This window comes from Trichosurus vulpecula, chromosome 8, assembly GCF_011100635.1.
Source record: "Trichosurus vulpecula isolate mTriVul1 chromosome 8, mTriVul1.pri, whole genome shotgun sequence".
In the NCBI taxonomy this organism is placed as follows: domain Eukaryota; kingdom Metazoa; phylum Chordata; class Mammalia; order Diprotodontia; family Phalangeridae; genus Trichosurus; species Trichosurus vulpecula.
In genome coordinates, this window is record NC_050580.1 from 209,653,346 (window position 1) to 209,677,550 (window position 24,205).

The 24,205-nt window shown below is 37.9% G+C and overlaps 1 protein-coding gene and 1 non-coding gene across 3 annotated transcripts in view; both read left to right on the forward strand.

Annotated features, from left to right (window-relative positions):
- Positions 1 to 24,205, forward strand: part of KLHL28 (kelch like family member 28) — a 48,821-nt gene that overhangs the window by 10,799 nt on the left and 13,817 nt on the right. Inside the window, exons 2-3 of one of the 2 annotated variants that reach the window (XM_036735983.1) lie at positions 12,092 to 12,130; positions 18,188 to 19,086. In XM_036735983.1, the coding sequence (XP_036591878.1) occupies positions 18,188 to 19,086 (899 nt within the window). In that variant the 5' untranslated portion in view covers positions 12,092 to 12,130. The remainder of the gene's footprint in view (positions 1 to 12,091; positions 12,131 to 18,187; positions 19,087 to 24,205) is intronic. The other variant, XM_036735982.1, reaches the window with a different exon arrangement.
- Positions 21,329 to 21,392, forward strand: LOC118830399. Its single transcript, XR_005009044.1, has one exon. It is a non-coding gene; the product is annotated as a small nucleolar RNA SNORD98 (small nucleolar RNA).

The window sequence follows — 24,205 nt, forward strand, 5'->3', positions numbered from 1 at the left end:
TGTATCCTTATTATCCTCTTTATATAAACTGTATAACCTAGGAAAACTATGTAAAAAACAAAGATTGTAAACTAACCATGACTCTAGCAGGAGTGGAGGGAATGGTTACCCCTGCTCCTGCAGCTGTATCAGTGTGAGTGTTCCAGTGAGCACTACACCTGCTCTCTCTGGGAGCTTAATTAAATGCCTTCCTCTGTCCACTCTGGTCTTGAGTTCTTTGGGTGAGAATGGGCAAATCACATGGATTTTCCTAAGGTCAAGTGAAGGGAAGCAACAGGCAGCGGAAGCTCGCCGGGCTTACTCCTGGATCTTGCTTGGGGTGTCCTGTGATCCCCACTGCGTTGTTAGGATGGCTACCACTCCCGAATTCCCTTGTGGAACCCTGTGGTCTGCACAGCCTTCTTAAGGGGACATCACTTGGGACTTCCGGCAATGTGTCGGGAGCCTTGTGATCTTACTGCCGCCCTGAGGGACCATCACTGGAGTCTTCCTTAGGGTCTGACCTCTAGGAGGCCCTTTGATCCCCACAAATTAAGGGGTGGTTACCACTTGGTCTTCCTCTGGGAATCCTGTGGTCTGTACAGCCTTCCCTAGGGATTATCACAGGGTTCTTCCTCAGGACTTTGGCCCTGCCTAGGAAGTCCAATGATCCCCAAAGCCACGTGTTCTCACAATTAGGGGAAGTCCAGTGATCCCCAAAACCACATTTCTCACATATTTATATATCAATATGTGTGTGTGTGTGTGTGTGTGTTTACATACGCACACACACACATATATGGATATATAATGATTTATCATTCAATATTATAAAAAGAATTTGGTAGGACTCCTTCTTTGCCTATTTTTCCAAATAGTTTTTATAGTATTAGAATTAATTGTTCTTTAAATGCTTACTACATTTCACTTGGAAATCTATCTGATTCTGTATATACTTCTAAAAGTACTTGTTTGACTATTAGAATGTAAACTCCTTCAGAGTAGGAATTATTTCATTTTTGGATTTTTATTGTCCTTGCCTATTATAATTGTTAGAAATACACTTGACACTGAAATTCAGGTATCAAGGGCAATTTATTATTATTGAGGAATTCAAAGGAATTGGTAAATGTTCCTGACCAGGAGCAGTGGAGTATACCGGAGTGAGACCAACTTTATTCTGTTAGACTGACATAGATTGATGCTTCATCAACTCAGTACCTCCCCTCAGAGAGTGGATTGGTCTGCTCCCTTCTGGGTTACAATCTTCCATATATGCCTCCAACATGAAACTCCTTGGTGTGTTTTCCCCTCCTCATCATACGTCCCATGTTCAAAAATGGCGGAAAACTCCTCCCTGTGAATGTGTAAGGTAATATTCAATTAACCAATTAAGTGTGCCATTTGACCCAGTTTTCTCTTCAAACCCCGACCATTATCTGGCCAGTTTAGACCAGTTTTCCTAACTGCAAAACCACAAACTCTATTCCCATTGGCTGAGGACTCTCATCCTGGTTAATTTTTACTCCTTTGTTCAAATTGACAATTTAGTCTTCTGTGGGAACCTAACTTTCTCTGACTTTTACTCATCTCTCACATAGTGTTGGGCACATAGTACATGTTTATGACTGAAAGGCAACCCACCTTTATATACAACTGTAAAATAGTAGAATTGCTTCATATTTTATTGGGATGAACAATGAACATTCTTGGTTTTATGGGTTTTGATTTATGCACTGCATTGATGTAGTGCAGTGTTTACATTTTCATTTAATTTTGATTTCAAAATCATGGTGATCTGAATGAATAAATGAAAGAAAAAACATTTATTGAATAATTTTATGTGCCATGCACTGCGCTAAGTACTAGGCATATAGAAATAAAAGAAAAATGTACTTGTCCTCAAAGAGCATACATTCTAATAGGGAGACATAACACATTTAGGGGAGTTGTGTCTAGGTCATGGGGTTCCTCAGTGGAGCAATAGAGTAATGGATTAATATGACATTTCCAAAAACTGAAAAGGTTTATTTGATTACGATTTCTGGAGCAAGAAATAGAAAGTGGGGAAGGGTGGGAACGGTCAGTATGCTTCAGTATCAGTTGGTTGGCAGGGTATCTGGGCTAAAGAATAGTTGGTTTTGCAGTTATCATTGGACAGCAGATCTCTAGGGCAGGATTTCCTTTGCCGATGGCTTGTATATTTTAGTGCGATGACTTGAGCACCTTCATCTAAGTTTCACATGTTCATAAAATTAGAAATTTAGGACTTGAAGACATATTAGATGTCATTTAGACCAATTCTTTAATTTTTTAGATATAGGAAATTGTAGCCCAAAGGGGTTGTAGCTTGTTTATGCCAGAGACACTTTTTCCTTTGAGTAGGAAGGAAAGGAGATAGTGAGAGGTGAGTTTGAGAAATTTTGAGAACTGAAAGAGGGGAGTTGAGGAAACCTTATTCTCAATGAAGTAGGAGGTGAAGGTATCTGTTATTAAATATGAGATAAAGGTGTTGTTGGATGTTTTGAATTCGGACCATGCATTGTAGAAAATGAAAGGAGTCAGTAAGAGTAGAATACGCTATAGCTGTGAGAGAATTCTATTCTACATGTATATATTTCTATTCTACATGTATATTTCTAAATATCATTATTATTAAGTGCATTGTGAGGTCTGCAGTAAGCCAAAACTTGCAGTCATACATCTGAAGTTCAAAAGTTTTCTTAGAAACTTTTAAAGCTAACTATATAATTTATGAAACTCAACTTTTCTTCTAAATGCTTCATGAAGCCCAGTGTTTGGTACTTGGAAAGGCTAATCCAAACCAAGATAACTAGACAAGGATCCATGATCCTTAGAATATAACATTTTCTGCCATAGTTGGGGAACTATGTAGTAGTAGGCCCTGTAGCTTGCCTTAAGCCAACAGGTACATTATCAGACTTTGTGACCTTGGACCTTAGACATTTGATAAGGTCTGGATTGCTTCCGTCCTCAGGCAGTCTAACCGTTTGATTACTGCATCACAAATTATGATATGTAACTGGATGGCCAACCAAAATACTTGTCCATCAGTGCATATATTTTACATAAAGAGTTGAACAGGAGGAGGAGAACATGCTGGATTGCTTTCGGAAATTGGGCAGTGCTCTTAATGACCTCAGGTTTCTCCTTGAAACGGGCCTGTATTTGTAACTACTCTTCTAGAGATGCTATATAACAGCAAATTGTGGAATAATACAAAATTACAGTTGATGGTCACTTAAAGAGCAAGGGAAAGGTGCGTATGGGATGTGAACAGGTTACAACACTTTGAAAATGAAGAATTGCACAAGAGAATGGCATAAAGTATCTAATCAGAATTTCACATCCAGGACAGCATTCATGTCTTTCCCTTTAAACCTAGGCCTCTTCTCAGTTTCCCTATATCTGTTCCCTGTTTCCTTCAGGTCACGTTTACAACCTCAGAGTCATCTTCACTCCCTTACCCTGCCTGTGTGTGTATTTTGCTTCCAAGATTTGTCGGGTCTACCTCCATAATATGTCGTGTGTCCAACCTTCACTCTCCAGTCACAACACAACCACTGTCATTCAGGCCTTTATCCCATCTCTCCTACATCATTGCAGTAACCTCTTAATTAGTGTCCTTGCCTCTAAACTCTCTCCTTTGCCTATATGCCAAATCAATATCATTAAAGCACACATCTAACAATCTTTCTTTCTTGTTCAAGAAGCTTCAGAGGAGCCCTTTCCTTCTATGATGATTTTTCTCAGGCATGTAAAGCCTTTCTGGCTCCAGCCTCTCTTTCCAGATTGATTTCACATTACTCCCCCATATGCATTCTACATTCTAGCCAAATTTGCTATTCCTCATACACAGCATTCTGCCTTGCACTTTTGTGACTTTGCCCAGAATGCATTTTAAACCTATTATCTCAGTCAGTCAACATTTATTAAGGGCCTACTATATGCTACAACTAGTGAAAATGTTTGGAGTCACCTTTTGGTTCACTTTTCTTTTTGAAGGATTGTGTATATAATACTTTTCCTCATTCTGTTTTAAACCTGACCCCCAAATTATTTTGTATTTATTTTATATTCATTTTTTATTAAGAAGCAATGTGGCTTTGATTTAATATTTTATTTTTTCTCCCAATTATATGCAAAAACAATCTTCAGAATTTTGAGTTCAAATTCCCTTCCTCCTTACCCTGCCTCATTGAGATGGCAATCAATTTATAGGTTATACATGTGCAGTCATGCAAAACATTTCCACGTTAGTCATGTTCTGAAAGAAAACACAGGCCAAAAAAAATCCAAGAAAAATAAAGCAAAGAAAAAGTAAGCTTCAATCTGCATTCAGACTCCATCAATTATTTCTCTGGAGATGGATAGCATTTTTCATCATAAGTCCTTCAGAATTGTGTTGGATCATTGTATTGCTGAGAATAGCTAAACCATTCCTTGTTGATCATCATACACTATTGCTATTACTGTGTACAGTGTTCTCCTGGTTCTGCACATTTCACTTTGCATCAATTCATGTAAGTCTTTCCAGGGTTTTTCTGAGATACCTGCTCATCATTTCTTATAGCACAGTAATATTTCATTATAATCATATATAACATCTTATTCAGCCATTCCCCAATTGATGAGCATCCCCTCAATTTCCAATTCTTTGTCACCACGAAAAAGAGCTGCTATAAATATTTTTGTTATGTATAGGTCTTTTTCTTTTTTGGATTTTTTTTTAACTCTGGGATACAGTCCTAGTAGTGGTTTTCCTTGGTCAAATGGTATGCATAGATTTATACCACTTCAGGCATAGTTCCAAATTGTTCCTCAGAATGGTTGAATATACAGTATACAACTTCACCAACAGTACTTTAATGTCTCAATTTTCCCACATCCAACATTTATCTTTCTGCCATATTAGCCAATTTGGTAGGTGTGGAGTAATGAGAAATGGCTCTTATTTTAATAAATTTGACTCAATTCTCTTTGGGAAATGAGGTCTTTGTCAGAGAGACTTGCTGTAAAAATTTTTTCACAGTTATGATTACTGTGTATTTCCATCCTATTTTCCCCTGTTTATCCTACACTTACACACTCTCTCTTTCTCTCTTTCCCCCTCCCCTCTCCCTCTCTCTCCTTTCACCCTGTCTATCCTCAAGTGTTTTACTTCTGTTGATTTGTTTTTCATGATTTTCTTGTATCATTCTCATTTCTCTTCCCAATTTTTCTTCTACCTCTCTTACTTGATTTTCAAAATATTTTTCTTTGAGGCTTTGGATGTAGCGGTTTTGACTTTGTTGTCTTCTTCTGAGTGTGTGTTTTGATCATGCTTTTGTCAATAGGTAATCACAATGTCAGTAGACTTATGTGAAAACTATTATTACAGGGTAAATGAACATGTATGTTGAGCTCAAAGAATTCAGTCCTTTCAGAAGTTTGCATGTTTATGACGATACCACAAAAGGAGGAGTAGAAAATAGGAAGCGGTGTGGTATGGGAGGGGAAAGGTGCAATAAAGGTGGGAAAAAGAGATAAAAATCCTCCCAAAACTGCATTCTTTTCCCTTGGGAACCACTAGACTATGAAGATAGGAGGGTCTGATTATCTGCAAAGGACCCCAGTTGCACAAACATTTTCCCAGCTTGGCACAGACTGGCTGGCACCTGTTTTGCCTCCCAAGGATGCATAGGGAATCCAGGTTGGGGGTGCAAACAACAAATTATGTCAGCTGGGAGGGGGTGCTTTCTCCTTGACATATTCAGGGCTTCCTGCATGCTCTGGTTCCAGTGTTTCTGGAAAATATGGCAATGCAAAAAGACAAGTTCAGGGGACCCCTTAACAGCCCTTAATTCTTGTCATCATAGTAATTTTCTATAGTCATAATTTTTTTTTCATAATTTATATTCATTTTTCCAGCTCATATCCTAACTTTTAACTGTAGGCTAAAGTGGGGCTCTGCTTCTGGAATGGAAGGTGCACTTTCATAAGCTTCTGGGGTTTTGTGCAGCTGTTTTCAGAGCTGAAACTGTTCTTCATACTACTGCCAGACTTTACCGCCCTTATTAATAGCTCTGCTCATTCTCCCAGACTCATTGAGTAGCTGCCTATTTCCTTCACTCCTTTGTCTGGTATCCAAGACCCTCCATACAATAGTATATACCTTTCTGCCTTATCTCACACTCTGTACTTTAGTCAAACTGAACTACTTGCTTTGTCCCTCGTCTGCCTGTTGCTCTTTCTGCTTCTGTGTCTTTGCTTAAGAAGTTCCCTATGTCTGGAATGCCATCTCACTTCTCTAAATGGTAGTATAATTCGGGAGATTCAGAACTAGTGGAAATCAGCAGATTCTAAGAATAGTCAGTAGTGGCAGGAGAGGGACAAGTGAGAAAGCAGGATGGCATGTTTAAAAAATCTTTACCAGTCTTTACCATCTCCTTAGGCTGTCACCCTATATCCCTCTTCCTTTTCTCAGCTGAATGCCTAGAAAAAGTGATTTTCTATACATATATATACTTGCTCTCTCCACCTTTCGCTCCTCAGTCCTTTGTAGCCTGGCTTTTCGCTTTATCATTCAACTGAAACTGTTCTCTTCAGAGTTATCAGTTATCTTTTAATTGCCAATTTTGATCATCTTTTCCCAAATTGTTGGCAACCCTCTCATCCTAGATATTCTCCCCTCTGCATTTTCATGACAATCCTTATTCTCCTTATACTTGTCTGGATATGCCTTTCCTGATTAATCATCCATATCATGTGCTCTGACTGTGAATATTCTCAAAGGGTCTGTCCTGGACCTCTTCTCTCTAAAATTCTCTTTCTTGGTGACCTCATCGGCTCAGTGAGTTCAGTTATCTTTATGTAGATCCAACCCCTGAGTCTCAATCTGATCCTCTTCTGTCTACTGGGGTCACCACCTTAGCCGGACCCTCATTGCCTACTACGTAGACTCTTTCACCATCTTCCTGATTGGTTCCCTTCATCCAGTCTCTTTTAACACCATTCTGTCTTCCATTCAGCTGCCAAAGTGATTTTCCTAAAGTTCAGATCTGACCATATCACTTTCCTACTTAATAAACTCCAGTGACTCCTTTTGCCTGTAGGATAAATTCTGAATTAATCTTTGGGGGCTTGAAGGGCTCTTAAAGCCTTTTAAAACTTGTCCTTCACCTGTCTTTCTGGCCCGTAGTACTTTATACCGCCCCCTGCAAGGTGCAGTCCCTCCAAACTGGCCTCCCTTCTTTCCATGCTTTACTCCATTTCCTGTACTCATGCCCTTGTACTGGCCACCATTCATGCCTGGAGCTCCTGTCTGCCTCACCTCTCATTCACAAAATTCCTTCCCTCTTTTATAAATTAGAACAACCTTCTATATGAGGTGGTTCCTGATTCCTCCAATCGCCAGGCACCCCTTTTCCCCATCTCCATTGTAGTCCATGCTTTGCACTATATATGTTTATATGTGTACTTGGCGTTCCCATTAAAAAATGTAAACTCCTTGAGAATAAGGAGTATTCTGTTATTTTAAATTTGTATTCTCAGGACCTAGTGTAGTGTCTGCCCCTACCAAACACTTATATGTGTTTGACTAATTGATTTTAACCTACACAATCCATACATCCTGAAGTGCCAGTAAAGAACAAAGTCCAGGTTATGCTATTGGATCTTTGCCTTGTTGCTTTAACTTTCTAACTCCCCCTTTTCCTAGGTTGAGCTTGTTCTAGGAATGCTCTTCCTCTGCTGCTTCCATTTGACTGCTGGCAGCTCTCTTACCGGTATCTCCCAGCTTGCCCAGTTTCCTGGGACTACGTGGTTCCCAGGATGAACTGTGTTACATAAACGTTTCAACAGGGGACCCAGGCCATATCTTTCTGTAGCCCCTCTTGCCTGTCTCCCACCTTCTCTTTCTCTACCCCTCTTGAGTCCATGTAGCCCTTGGTTTAAAAACCAAGCCTAAGGTTACACAGCTCAGATACGTGAACTATCCATGAACTTCAGTGAATGCTAGAACAAAGGCTTCATCCATGGGGCAGTTTGGCGTTTATTCTTTGACCAGAGGAATTCACATTTTATCAAGAAGACCACAGGAAGACTAGGAGGCTATCTTCCTGTAGGATATCTGGGCATAGCTGCCTTATAAATATTAGGTGACAGCCTTGACTAGTGTGATAGCTATAGAAATGTGAGGATAAATGTAGGTATTGGACCTACCAGGATGTAGTCAGGAAAGGAAAGAAAGGAAGTAAGAGGGCTGAAAAAAATGACCAATTTGGATAAATTTTCCATACGTGTGTGTTCTTTATTCCTTCACTCCAAGAAGCACAGGAATGAAATTCCAGTATGCCCCAAGGTCACCAATATGTTATAGTTATAAAAAAATTTTTTCTATGTTATAAATATCTTTTAGGTCAAGAGAACCATGTCATCTACTTCTTTGATAACCATCTAACGTGTGTTTTATGTATCTGGTGAGAGGATAGTGAAGAATTGTGAGATTGAGCAAAACTATTTTATTGATAGATTACTTGTCTACTGGGCAGATATGATCGTTCTTGGAGTATCCTACTTTCTCAGTGTCTCATTTTCCTCTCATTTCATTCTTTCTAATTCTTTGTCTAGCTTCTGTATCTTCTCTTTCTCTTCTTCCTCTCTCCCAAGTGAAAAATGTATTAGGTAGGTAGATGGGCATGGTCAGGGAATGTAGTCAAGAGTTAGGTAGACATGAGTACGATTGATAGTTGAACAACCATAGCACAGAAGATAGTTTTGTGCATGTAAGAAAAAATTCTTGTGTGTTGAATGAACTTAGCTAAGCACATAACAAATTCTGTTGTGCACATAATAAATATTTGCTAGGTATTTGTTGCTTGTTAGGTTAGATTGAATAACTGAACAGTAATATAATTATTTTGTTTTAAAATTCTGCCATAATGTATAATACTTCAGTACCTGAAGGAGCTGAGGTTTTATTATGGCTATTCCCTCCACCAATTCACAGACATAAATAGATCATCAATGAACTGTTGTGACTATAAGAGTTCATCACTTTGTGAACACCAGGTTCATCAAATGATCTCTCTGAATTTATCCTGGTAGGATCTGTCAGATCAAGTCAATGATAAATATTTATTAAAGGCCTACTGTATGCACCATGCAGGGACAGTTAGCACAGGATAAACGTTGGAGATACTAAGAAAGGCAAAAATTAGTCCTAGCTCTCTAGGAGATCATAATCTAATGGTTGAGACAACATGTAAACAACTATATACAAATAAGACATATAAAGAATAAATTTGATATCAACTCAGGGGGAAGATGCTAAAGTGAAGGAGACAGAGAAGGTTTTATGTCAGAGAGTTTGAGACTTTAGCTGAGATTTGAAGGAAGCCAGGGAATGGAGGAGCTGGAGATGAGGAGGGAGAAAGTTCCAGGCATGGGGGGACAGACTGAAAACACTCACAGTTGGGAAATGGAATGTTCTGTGGAATGAACAACAAGGAGACAGACCAGTGTCACTGACTTGTAGAAAGTGTGGAGAGGGGATTAAGGTATAAGAAGACTGGAAAGGTAGGAATGGGCCACAAACGGCTTAAAACCAAATAGAAGATCTTGTATTTAATTCTGGAGGTAATAGCTGTTGGAATTTACCAAATAAAGAGTAAAATGGTCAGAGCTGCACTTTAGGAAGGTCATTTTGATAGCTAAGTGGGGGATAGAGTACAATAGAGAGACACTTGAAGCAAGGATACCAACCAGCAAGCTGTTGCAGTTGCCCAGGCTTGAGGTTATGAGAGCCTGCACCAGGGTGGTGATGGTATCAGAGAAAAGAAGGTAACATACACAAGAAATGTTATGAAGGTAGAATTAACAGGACTTGGCAATTGAATGGAGAGGGAGAGGGAGAGTTAGGGAGGACCTGGGTATGACCCTTATGTTAACGAAATGGGGTGACTGGGAGGATGGTGGTACCCTCAGCAATAATAGGGAAGTTTTGAAGAGGGAAAGGTTGAGGGGAAAGATAATAAGTTCCATTTGGGACAGGTTAAATTTAATATCTGTATAAGATAATCAGTTTAAGATGAATAGTCAGTTAGAAACGAAAGGTCAAGAAAGAGGTTAGTTCTGGACAAACAAGAGAATCGTATGTATGGAGATGGTAATTAAAACCATGGAAACTGATGAGATCACCAAAGAAAACAGTATAGAGATAGAAGAGCTTATATTCTTAGTTTATATTCTTTTGGTATTGCCTTGAGAAATCCAGAGTCATCACTACACTACCAGAATGCATCAGAAGAATACTTTAATGGAATTCATTCATATCCCAGTGATACATTATTCAGTTTGCTAATTTTATGGAATAAAGTCATATAATCACAGTTGAAGGTTACCTCTAAGAACAGTCTGTATCTAATTGAAAATTTCTTCTTCAGTATCCCTAATGTGGTCATCCACCTGGCACTTGAAAACCTTTAGACACAAGGAGAATTTACTGAGACAACCCATTTCACATTTGGACAATTTTAATTACTAGGAAGATTTTCCAAGCCTATCCTATCATCTGCACGTTTAATGAAGGTGACTTCTATGGCTTCATTTGAATGAACCATAGTGTTTGATATGTATACTTTGGGGAACCACTCTCCTACTTGCCTCTACTAAATTATACCATCATTTAGCTTTTATCTCTCTATCTTGTTCACCAAAATAATAATAGAGATTTTTTCAAATGCTTTGCTAAATTTAGGTAAAGTGTATCTGTAGCATTCTTCTTTCTAGTTACTTTGTTGATACTATAGTTGTAAGTGAGAGCTCTGAATGAGAGTTGTATAACTAGAAAAGTGGGGCTAGCATGGAGAAGGATAACCAGTGCACAGTCTGTGTGTTCCTGTGACACCTGAACAATGTCAACGGATTTAAGTGGAGGCTGTTAGCATTTCCAACATGTGAGGTAGACCTCTCGTTTTACAGAAGGACATGGACAAGTATCACACAGGATGAGAAGTCAAGGATGGGTTGTGATCTGTACTGATCACTTTAAAAAGTGTTTGTGTTCACAGAAAAACCCAGAAAGACTTACATGGGTTGATACAAAGTGGAATGTACTGGGTACAAAGTAACAGCAATATTACAAGATGATCAGCTGTGAATGACTTAACTGTTCTTAGCAATACAAGGATCCATGACAACTCTGAAGGACTTTGGATGAAAATTACTGTCCATTCCCAGAGAAATAACTGATGGTGTCTGGATATAGACTGAAGCAACCTTTTTTTTTCACTTTCTTTATTTTTCTTGAGTTTTTTTTAGTCTCTGTTTTCTTTCACAACATGAATATTATGGATATGTTTTGCATGACTATACATATATAACCTATATGGAACTACTTGCCTTCTCAATGGGGGGGAGGGAAAAAGGGAGAGAATTTGAAACTTGAAGTTTTAAAAACAAATGTTAAAAATTGTTTTTACATGTAACTGGGGAAAAATTAAATACTAAGTAAGCAAAAAAAGTGTGTTACCTAGGCATGATACTTAAGTAAAATCAGTGAGTCTTTGAACTCTTTTGTTTCTTATTCCTGAATTGTGTTGTCTAATATTTTTCCCCACCATCCTCCATACCCATCTTTGCATTGAAGTTCCCCTATATTTAGTTATAGTGATTTGATTTGGAGAATTTTTTAGAGTTCTTTATAAGATATTTTTACCACTTCATCATCTTCACTAGGTGTTGGTACATAAACTACAGTTACAATCATAATGAGCATTTCAGTGTGAGATGATCAGATATTCCCTGCAGTGACATTTGTTTTACCGCTTTTGGAAGCACAATAAAACCATTCACGCCAGCTCTTTATCTCTCCAGGGAATATCTGTTAGTCATACTTCCATTCAGCTGCAACTTCCTTTTGTCTTTTAGTTTCATTTATAGTAAGAATGTCAATATTTTTATGTTTCAGTTACTCCAGTAGCAAGTCCCCTTATTGATAATTGGTCAAGAGTCTTATGTTTAGATTACCTACAGTTAAGTTAATGCTTGTTGACTGTCTAAAAATTCTAATTCTTAACACCGTCTCCTTCCTTTTCTGATGTTATGCTAGCATCACTACAGGACCAGAAAGGGGCCACACTGGATTGAGGTCAGTTTGTATTTTTCTTTATTTCAGGGATTACCTTGGCCAAAAGTATTCATTGTCAAGTGGCCAGGCTACCTCTGAGTAGCCTCTCTGTACTTAGTTAGCCTGGTAGACAACATACAATAGCAAACAAATTAATATACTCTTCAGTAAACTCAAAGACTCCATCTGCTGGAGTAAGGACTTACTATTGGACAAAATCCATTGGGAAAACTGGAAAGCAATCTGGCAGAAATTAGGTTTAGACCAACAGAAATGAATACATGACTTAGATATTAAATGTCACATCATAAACAAATTAGAAGAACAAGGAAGAACTTACCTAGTTCTAATCTGTGGATAGGGGAAGGAATTTATGACCAAATAAGAGCCAGAAAATAGCACAGAAGGCAAAAAAGACAAATCTGTTTACATAAAACTAAATCAGTTTCTCACAAACAAAGCCAATGTAGCTAAAATTAAAAGGGAAACAGTTAACTAGGAAAAATCTTTGTTGCAAGTATCTCTGATAAAGGTCTTCTACTGAAGGTACATAAGGAATTGATTCAAATTTTTAACAAGAGTCATTCCGTAATAAATAAATGGTCAAAGGATGTGAACAGGCAGTTTTCAAAGGAAAAAAATATCTTAACTGCTAACAAACAGCCATGTGAAAAAATGACCAAGTAACTAATAGTTTGAGAAATGCAATTCCATTTCATACCTGTCAGATTGGCAAAGATGACAAAAAAAGTAAAATGGTAGTTGTTGGAGTGAGTGAAAGAAAATAGGCTCCCTAATGTACTATTGGAATTGTTAATTGGTCCCGCTGTTTGGGAAAGCAGTTTGTAACCATGTGCCCAAAGTTCCTAAACTGTACATATCCTTTGAGTCTGATACCTCTCCAAGGCTTATACATGGATTAATTGATGCAAAGTGAAGTGAGCAGAGCCAGTAATGCAATTTACATAACAGCATTATAAAGAGGAACAGTTTTGAAATATTTTAGAACTGTGATCAATGAAGTCATAAACTAGGATTCCAGCGGTCCAAAGATAAGTGTACTCGCCCACTTCTTGACAGAGAGGTCATGGACTCCAGATGAAAAATGGATAAATACCTTTGGATGTGGTCAGCATGGGAGTTTTTTTAGCTTGATTTTACATGTTTGTTACAAGGATTCTGTTTTTGTTTTGTTTGGTTCAGTTGGAGTGGGCAAGAGAAAATAAATGCTTTTTAATTGAAAAATAGTAATAAAAATTTTTTTGAATGGATGGCTAAGCATCTTATATAATATCTATAATACAATACATAGGCATACCAAATACTAAATATAAAAAGTTGCATCATTTATAAAATATAGAAGAGAATGGAAGTACAGAACTATAGCCAGTGTATTCCTCCTAACTAAACAGGGGATGTAGGCAGTGATAAAAGTCAAAATTGATGATTTTAATTATAAAATTAAAGCTTCTGCACTAAAAAAAATCGTTGCAGATGCAATAAGATGAGTAGGGGACATTCTTCGCATCAGCTATCACTGATAAAAATGGTCATATCCAGTATGTGTAGGGAATTGACAGAAATATATTGAGACCAAGTGCTGTTATTTCCCAGTGGCTCAGTGGTCCAAAAAAAAAACCCAACTGTCATCAATCAGATGGAAGACTGATGCAAATCAGTAATAATAAGAAAAATGCAATTAAAAGAATTCACTCCCAGCAAACTGGCAGATAATAACAAAGGATGGAAATAGTCAATGTTGAAAGATCTGTGGGAAGACACTTTTGCTAGTACATTTTTGACAGAGCTGTGAATCCAACCATTCTGAAAAACGACTTGGATTATGTGAGAAAGGTGATTGAATTTTCCATACCATTTGATTTTGTGGTCATACTACTGAGTATTCCACAGAGATGTAAGACAGAAAGATCCAGTATATACCAAAATATTGATAGTTGCGCTTTTTGTGATAGCAAAGAACTGTAAGCAAAGTGGTTACCTATTGATTAGGAAATGTCTTAACAAACTGTGCTACATGAATTTAATGGAATATTATTTTGCAATAAGAAATGACATGAAATGCATCATAATATAGCAGATAGAGAACCATCTTTGGAATCAGGAAAGCTTGAATTCAAGTCCTGCCAATGACACATACTGTCTGGGCGATCTTGAGCAAGTCACTGAACCTCTTAGTGCCCTAGATAACTCTCTCAGTAACAACTGATAGCTTGTAAATTAGATGCAGACCCACATTGGTAGAGGAAGTTTCCTCACCAGAAATCCCCTGTACCAATGAAATTATACGATCCTAATCTGATTTGGTGTGATCTAAGAAATGACAAATATGAGGAATTCAGAGAAAATGGGAAGATTTGTATGAATTGATGTAGAGTGAAATAAGTAGACCCCACCCAAACTGTATAAAATGACTAGCAAAGTAAATGAAAAGAACATTGAAAGGAAGACAAAATCTGAATAATTATAGTAACTAGTCTTTTCCCACTCTCCTTCCAGCAGAGAGAGGTAAGAGACTACAGGGCAGAATATACAGTATCAGATGTGGTCACTATTTCTTGATTTTGTCTGTTTTTCTTTGTTACAAGAGAAGATTTAATTCTGGGTATTTCTTGGGGGTCGGGATCCTTTATCTAGGATCACCTCACTACAGTAAGTCATCAGCATAGGATTTTATAGAGGACTATTGTATCTACTTACCCTTTCAAAAAATACAGTAATCTGTTCTTGCTTGATCGATGAATTATGTCCTGACCTTCCCTTTAATAATACATTCTAGCATTTTGCCAGAAATTTAAATCAAGCTCATTTGCCAGTAACTTGCATTCTCCAACCTCTTTTCTCTTATGAAAATGGGGATATTTGCCCCTGTTTATATCAACATTAAGAAAATTTAATTAGATTAAGAAATCTGTGTATCAAGTTGCCAAGCATATGTACTTTTTAATCTTGCATTATTATGATATGCCTAGACATACTCTAATAGAAGCATCTTCTTTTGTGGCCTGTTGACAAGATGTGAATATTTCAAATGCTACTACAAGGAGGATCAAGAATTTATCCTATATTGATAATGGTGTTCACACATCTGGGCTGGATGAGCCTTTAAAATGAGAAAGAACATTTTCCAAAAGACAGCTATAGGTTTGGAGATGAGAGGAGTTACGTGCAGATATAGATTTAGTTCTTTGTGGAGAGACTTATATATACAAATGTGCCCTACAGGGAATTTGATGAGCATCTAAGAACCTTATGTAGAAAGGCCTTGTGCTACATGGAGATACAGAAGGAGCATAGAGAAGGGTCTTCCTGAGGAAGAGAGTACCAGAGGTTTTGGAGAGGTCCTTTGGAGGAAGAAGACAGTAGGGGCCCAGAGGATAGAGGAGCAATACATACATGCCTGTCTGCTAGTACTATGTCATTTGGACTGGGTAGGCAAAGTAGAACCTATCAGTAGAGAACATTGATGGACTCCCTAGCAGCTCCAAGTCCCTTCCCTTTGCAGGAAGTTACCAAACAAGGGCAGTACTACAAGTTGGAAGAGCTATATTAAGTCGCTGGGAAGTTAAGGGCCCTCCAGATTGGGCATTTATTGATTCTTTAGCTTGCCCTGATTCCTTTGTCGAGTTCTACTCAAAGTATTACTTTAGGTTTCAAGTACTGTGTCTTTTTTTTTAATGTTGTACGTTATTTTTATTTGTTTTGGTATATGTTTTCCCATTACATTTTTTAAAATGATATTTTATTTTTTCCCCCAATCACATGTGTAAAAACAATTTGAGTTCTAAATTTTCTCCTTTCCTCTCTCCCTGAGAGGGTAAACAATCTGATATAGGTTATACATATAAAATCATATAAAATATTTCCGTATTAGTTGTTTTGTGGAAGAGAACTCAAACCCAGAAGGAAGGAAGAGGAAAAATAGTATGTTTCAATCTGTACTCAGACTCTGTCAGTTCTCTGGAGGTGGTTAGCATTTTTCATCATGAGTCCTTAAGGATTTTCTTGGATCATTGTATTGCTGAGAATACCTCAGTCATTCACAGTTGTTCATCATACAAGATTGGTGCTACTGCATGCGGTGTTCTCCTGGTTCTGCTCACTTCATTCTGCATCAATTCATCTCTTTTTTTTTTTTCTGGAGGGGGAAAGGCAGGGCTGTTGGGGGTAAGTGACTTGCCCAAGGTCACACAGCTAGTAAGTGTGTCAAGCAAGTGTCAGAGGTCAAATTTGAATTCAGGTCCAGAGCTGGTGCTCTACTCACTGCGCCACCTAGCTTCCCTGTTCTGCATCAATTCATGTAAGTCTCAGGCTTTTCGGAGAGCATCCTGCTTGTCATTTCTTATAGCACAGTAGTATTCCATTATGATCATATGCCACAGTTTGTTTAGCCATTCTCCAGTTGATGGGCATCCCCTCAATTTCTAATTCTTTGCCACCACAAAAAGAGCTGCTATAAATTCCTTTGTACAAATAGGTCCTCTTTCTCCCCTTTTTAAAAATCTCTTTGGAATACCGACCTAGTAGTGCTATTGCTGGATCAAAGGGTACACACAATTTGATAGCCCTTTGGACATAATTGCAAATTGTTCTCTAAAATGATTGGATCAGTTCACAGTCCACCAGCAGTGCATTAGTGTTCCAGTTTTCCCACATCTCCTCCAACATTTATCATTTTCCTTTTCTGTCTTATTAACCAATCTGATAGGTGTGAGGTGATACCTCAGAGTTGTTTTAATGTGCACTTCTCTAATTGATAGTGATTTATAGCATTTTTTCATGTGACTTAGCTTTGACTTCTTTTTCTGAAAATTGCATATTCATATCCTTTGGTCATTTACATACTGTATTTTCAACAAAAAAGGCAACAGAAAAGGGAAGAGAAATTGTCCTGTCTATTTATGGGCTTAGGTTTTTCTTTTTTAGATTACATTGTTTAGAAATAGAAATAGAAATAGAAAACATTGTTTTATAGCTGAGCGCCTGCTTAGGAACTGAAGAACCTGGACATGGGCCAATGTCTGGCACTCCTCAGGAAAACTGTTGGTAGGGCCAAAAAGAGCCATGTTCAAATGGGCCTAGGGGAAATCCTAGATAGGTGCAAAATGAGCCATCATAATGATTGTATAGCAAATTCAAGATTGAATCTAGTCCATATGAGTTTACAGCTTTGACAATGAAGCCATGGGTTATAATAAAATCAGTTAAATATTTGTATCAGTGAGGCAATAATCACAATATAGATGATAATTGTCAAAATGCCTATGTGGTTCTGTATCGCAAAATATCCAAGACACTCCATGTAGAACGTAGAAGAAGTAAACCATTTATTCTGACACCAAATAACCAGATCCTGTAACCAGTACACCCAATCCATCACAGCAGCAACGAATTCAGTACACAATACCACAGCATGGAGCCTCACCATCCTAAAACCATCTGCCCCCTTGCTGGGGCCTTCCTGAAAAATTCACAGCCACCACAGGTCTGCTCTCTCCCTCAGCTCTGTCATAACTGCTCTCAGCATTTCCTGTGACACAATTTCCTTTTCCTCTCAGCAAGCTCCTCCTACCACATGTGACTTAGGCTTCCTGTGACATAAGCAGGTCACATGGCTTGTTAACAGGTGGGAAAGATCTTCAAATCTAAATTGCTATTACAATATTAACATTTCTGATCTTGGTATTCAGTCTGCACTAAGTTGGGCCCTTTACATTTGAATTTCATCAGTGTAGTTGTATTAAGAGGTTAGATTTGAAATTACAAAGAGAGATACCATAATGCAGTGGAAAAGACACTAACTAGTCTTAGCTTTTCACCTACACAAATATGTTATCTTAGACAAATCACTAACCTCTCTAGACTTGAATTTTCTTTAAAATATCAGGGCTGTATTAGATGTTCTTTAAATTCTCTTCCAACTCAAATACTTTGTTGAAGTACTTGAAATAAAAGACATGAATTTGAAAAAATATATTGATTTTCTTTGTACTGTTAGAAGATAACTTTGGTAAAATTGCTTTTTGAAAATAAAACTGTCCATGTTTTCTGTTTTTACAGATGGACCAGACGCCCCCAACCTACATGCTTGCTAACTTAACCCTCTTACATTCTGAACAGCTTCTGCAGGGTTTGAACCTTCTTCGTCAACATCATGAGCTCTGTGACATTATTCTTCGAGTTGGTGATGTTAAGATTCATGCCCATAAAGTGGTGCTTGCCAGCATCAGCCCTTATTTCAAAGCCATGTTCACTGGAAACCTTTCTGAAAAAGAGAATAATGAAGTTGAGTTTCAGTGCATCGATGAAGCCGCACTGCAGGCCATAGTGGAGTATGCCTATACGGGGACTGTGTTTATTTCCCAGGACACAGTAGAGTCACTCCTGCCAGCAGCAAATCTACTCCAAATAAAACTTGTGCTGAAAGAATGTTGTGCATTTCTTGAAAGTCAACTTGATCCTGGAAATTGCATTGGAATTTCTCGTTTTGCAGAGACATATGGCTGTCATGACCTCTATTTGGCAGCTAATAAGTATATTTGCCAGAATTTTGAAGATGTTTGTCAAACTGAAGAGTTTTTTGAGCTCACACATGCAGATTTAGATGAAATTATTTCAAATGACTGTCTTAATGTTGTTACTGAAGAGACTGTTTTTTATGCACTAGAATCTTGGATCAAGTATGATGTACAAGAACGTCAGAAATACTTAGCGCAGCTGCTTCACTGTGTGAGATTGCCACTGTTGAGCGTTAAGTTTCTTACTAGGTTATATGAAGCAAATCATCTTATTCGTGATGATCACACATGTAAACATCTATTGAATGAAGCTCTAAAATACCATTTTATGCCTGAACATAGACTTTCCCATCAGACTGTCCTGATGACACGACCTCGCTGTGCTCCAAAAGTACTTTGTGCCGTAGGAGGAAAAGCTGGACTGTTTGCATGTTTGGAAAGGTAAGTAGAAATAAAAAAAAATTTAAGTGATTGACCGAAGATAGAACAAGGGGTTTTTTTTAGGGCACTCTTCTTTGTGTAATTGTGTGTATGTGTATGTATACAAACACACACACACACATATGTGTGTGTGTGTGTGTGTGTGTGTATGTATATATATATATATATATATTTTTAAAGAAGATGAGGTGATTTCATTTTATAATTAGGATTTCATTTCATTTTTTTTCTCCCAGGTATTAGTGTTTGGAACTCAGGTTTTTTTTTTTTCCTTCTAGTAAGCCTGATTTTTTTTTTTTTTAGGTAAAAGCCAACAGAATGTTTAAAATATGTTCGAACTTATGTTCACAAATATTGGGATTTTTTTTTTCTTATTCTTATACAGAATTCATGTTTATTTCTTTTACTCTTTAATGACTCCATTTTCATCCTGTTTCTTTCTCTTGCTTAGATTTCTCTTAGGTTGCTTTATCCTCTTCTTTTCATAGTTTCCTTTCTCTTCTCCTTATTTGCCTTTCTTACTTCATGCTGCCTTTTACATTAATAGCGAAAAATTGAAGCTAAGAAAATTCAAGTATATAGTAATTATCAGATCCTGAAGCAATTTAGGTCACAGGCTGGTTTCCTCTTTGACTGGAGAAGCAAGGTGTACGCCAGCTTATTCCTACAACTCTTGAATAGATAAAATAGAATAAGTTCCTCTAGACTTCTTGTAGTCTTTTCTCTACCAATACAACCACCCAAACCCCTGTACAAATACAAAGGACAGGTCCTTACATACAGTAGAAAATACCAGATTGTTAGAACCACTCTCACACCAGGATTGGCGGGTATGAAGCCCTGAGACTACTGACAGTGCATGATCTCCCTGCATCAACTTCCTTGGCTAGTTTTCCTGAGCTGTAATCTATTACGATGGCATAATAATTGCTTCTCTAGAATTCATTGGTACACTTCTGACATTACCTTAAATGGTAGTTACTATAGTGATCATGCTAGGGAGTAATTTAGTCATAAGTCTAGGGTAAGACGTGTATATAAATATTCCCAAAGCATTGACTGTAATTGATATTTTAAATTGACCTTTTTATACCACTATAAATTCTTATTTATTGAAAATAGTCAGTTTTTGAGATTAGCCTACAAGTTACTTATGTTTCCTCTCATATCTCTAAGCACCTGGGATTTGAAGAGGGAAATGAATACTTAAATTGTTGGTGCTGTGTGTTCAAAAGTAAGTTATGGCAAGGAATGGGGAGTGAGAGAGATTAGGGCAGAAAAAGTCATAGTCATTTTTCCAGCCCAAGTTGGCATAGAGTGACAAGACAGATTTATTGATACTTGAGATGGGGTCTGCTCAGGAGCTGGGCCACGGAGCATTGCAGTGCCCAGAGAGAAATAGTGCAGGGGGGCAAAAGGGGGTTCTATACCTGTACCAAGGTACTTTTAACAGGAATGGTACAATGTTGTCCACTAAACAGGTCTAGGTCCCAAATCTAGGGCAGTCTGTGAGGGGTCCTGGACTCAGGGGTAGAGTTCCCCAATAGGGAACAGTAGAATGCCCTGGGCTATGTACTGAAAGAGGAGCATCAGCAGTGGAGTTCATATTATAGGGAGCAGAGTAGGGTCTCAGTTCCTGCTTCTAGCTCAATCTGAAGCCTACAGGGGAATAATCAGACAAGGAATCTCAATCCAAAGCAGAGCCTGCGGTTCTGTTACTCCTATCGAGTGGAATTTCCTAGCTGGCAGATAATGATTAAATCTAGCAGCTATCAATTATTGTCAGAACCAAACCCAGGTCAGAAATTTGCACAGCTCAGACCAAGAGGGCAGTGAACATTCTTTGCCCTGGATTAGACCACTTTCAGAGCACTGAAAGCTTTCAAATCCTCAAGCTGAGCTGTCCCTAAGATCCTGGAATAACACAATAATCAGTACCCAAGAAGGCAGCAATAGGACTCACCCATACAAAGTCCAAAATCAGGAAGTAGTCCAGAAGAAGGAGCAAACAAAAAGAATTCCACAATACAAAGCTATTATGGTGACAGAAGTGTTCAAGAAATGAAGGTAAAAGAAGAAAATTACTCTAAAACATCTACAAACGAAGTCTCAAAGGAAAGCACAGCATGGGCCCAGGTTCAACTAGAATTCCTAGAAGAGATGAAGCAAGAGTTTTTAAAAAAAGTTCAAATTGTTTTTCTCAATAAAATGTGAGTGATAGGAAGAATTTAGAAAAGAAGTGAAGTTATAATGAGTAAAATCCTATTTCATTGCTGAAATAGTGTGAAACATGATGAAATGAGCTCTTCCCTGGGGGAAAAGAAAAGAGAACTATGGAAGAAAGAATTGGAAAGGAAATTAAAAGCTTGGCACAAGAGTTACAAAACCTCACCGAAGCAACAAATTCCCTGAAAATTAGAATGAAATAGAAGCCAATGACTCCATAAGACAATAAGAAATATCCAAACACAGCCAAAAGCCTGAACAATAGAAAAAAAATATAAGAAATCTCATAGAAACAACAACTGACCTGGAAAACAGATTGAGGAGAGATACAAGAGTCATTGAACCCCTTGAATGCCATGACAAAAAAAAAAAGCCTAGACATTATATTTCAAGAAATCTTAAAACTGCCAAGATCTCTTAGAACCAGAGGTCAAAGTGGAAATAGAAATAATCTGCCAGTCACCTCTTGAAAGAAACTTCAAAATGAAAACTCCTAGAAACATATAGTCAAAATCCACATCTTTAACGTCAAAGAAAAAAGATTGCAAGCACTCAGAGAGAAAAAATTTAGGCATGAAAGAGCCACACTCAGGATCACACATGAATTAGCAGCCTGCTCTATAAAGGATCAGAAAGCTTATAACATGATATTTCAGAAGGCAAAGGACATAGGCTTATAGCCCAGAATAACTTACCTGACAAAACTGAATATAATCTTTTAGAGGAAACAATAAACCTTTAATGAAATGGAGCATTCCTAATTTTTTTTAAAAAAGTAATCTAAGCATTCCTGCTGAAAGACCAGAGAGAGATTCATGGAAACTTTGAATAGAATTTCAAATAAAGGAGTTAAGAAAATCATTAAAAAGTAAATACAAATAATCATAAAGACTAAACAAGGATAAACTGCTTTATAATATGGGGAGGTGATACATGTGTCCCCTCTGCACCTTCTCATCAGGGGTTGTAGAGGGAATCCAATGAGAAGGTCTGGGAGTAGTTCTGTTATGTCTCATTAATCTTAAAAGAAGAATAAAAAGAGAGGGAAGAGAAATATATTAAGGGGGGGAGAGAAGGGAAAAGAAGAAACTATCTAACATCAGAATGTCCAAAAAGATATCTATACAACAAGGTGGAACTGGGAGAAGCTGGGAGAGAACAGCTGATACTAGAAACTCAATCCTATCTGAACTGGCCAAAAGAGAAAACAATATGCACAGAGTTGGGTAGAGAAATATATTTCACTCAGAGGGAAAGGGAAGAAGGGGGGCTTTGAGGGAGGTTTGAATAAGGGAAGAATTAATCCTAACCAAAACAGTCTCTAAAGATGTGACAAAGAATAGGGATTGGATAAGGTGCCCATAAGTTGGGTAATGGCTGAACAAATTTTGTTATATAATTGTGATGAGATACTGTTTTGCTGTTAAAAAAAAAAGGAAGGGTTTAGTTTTAGAGAAACCTGGGGAGACTTACATATATATGTGAACTTAAATGAAGCAGAGTGAAATGAACACAATGAGAACAATTTATATGATGACAATAATAAAAACAAGGACTCCAATCAGCATAATAACCAACCGTAATTCCAAAGGACTCAGTGGTGAAACATGCTGCTCACTTCCTGTCAGGTTCAGAGTGCAGAACAAGACATGTACTGTGTTGGACATTGCAATACAGAAATGTGTTTTGCTTCACTATATTTGTTTGTGATGGGTTTTGTTATGAGGCAAGAAATAATCCTTGCTCTCAAAGAGGTCACAATCTAATGGTTGGAACAACATGTAAACAACTATGTAAAAACAAGATATATATACAAGACAAATTGGAGATACTCTCAGAAGCAAGGCACTAAGATTAAAATGACAAGGAAAGATTCCTTTAGAAGTTGGACCTTTAGCTGAGACTTGATGGAAGCCAGAAAGTGAGGAGGTGTAGTTGAGGAGGAAAAGAGTCCTAGACATGAGAAGCAGCTATTACAAAGTGAGTCAGGAGTTGTTGGAGTGCCAAGTAGGAGGAATAGCAAAGAAAACACTGTCACTGGATCGCAGAGTACATGGAGGGGGAATAAAGTGAAGAAGACTGGAAGGGTAAGAATGGACTGGGTTATGAAGGACTTTAAAAGCCAGAGGTCTTATATTTAGTTTTGGAGGTAATAAGGAGCCATTGGAATTTTTTGATGGCAATTAAAATGGTCAAACCTGCTTTTTTATTATGATCAGTCTGATAGCCGGGTGAAGGATGAATTGGCTTGGAGGAAGACTTGAGGCAAAGAGACCAACCAGCAAGATAATGCAAATGTCCAGGCGTGAGATGATAAGGACCTGAACCAGGGTGATGACAGTGTCAGAGGGAAGAAGGCAAATTGATAGCACCTGGCGATTGGATAGGAAGTTGAAAGAGTAAGGAGTTGAAGGTGATACTTAGGTTGTGAGCCTGGGTGACAAAGAGGATGGTGTTACCTTCAACAATAAAAGGTAAAGTTAGACCAGTGGAGGTTTTAGAGGGGAAAGAATGAACAAGTTCATTTTAGACATGTTGAGTTTAAGATGTCTGAGGGAAATCCAGTTCGAGATATCCAATAGACAGTTGGAGGTTTAAGACTGGAGGGCAGGAGGGAGATTAACAGGCTGGACAAGTAAATATGAGAGTCATATGCACAGAAATGTTAATTGCTTCCATGGAATCTGATGAGATCAACAAGGGGAATAGTACAGATGGAGAAGAGAAGGTGTGGGCTGTGAGAGCCTTACCGGTTACTCAGCACGTGTGACCTGGATGAAGATCCTGCAGAGATCCTACCTGAGAAGGAACACTCAGGTAGAAGGAAAAGCAGAAGAGAGCAGTGTCATGAAAAACCTGAGAGAAGAGAGTTTCAAAGAGAAGAGGTGATCAA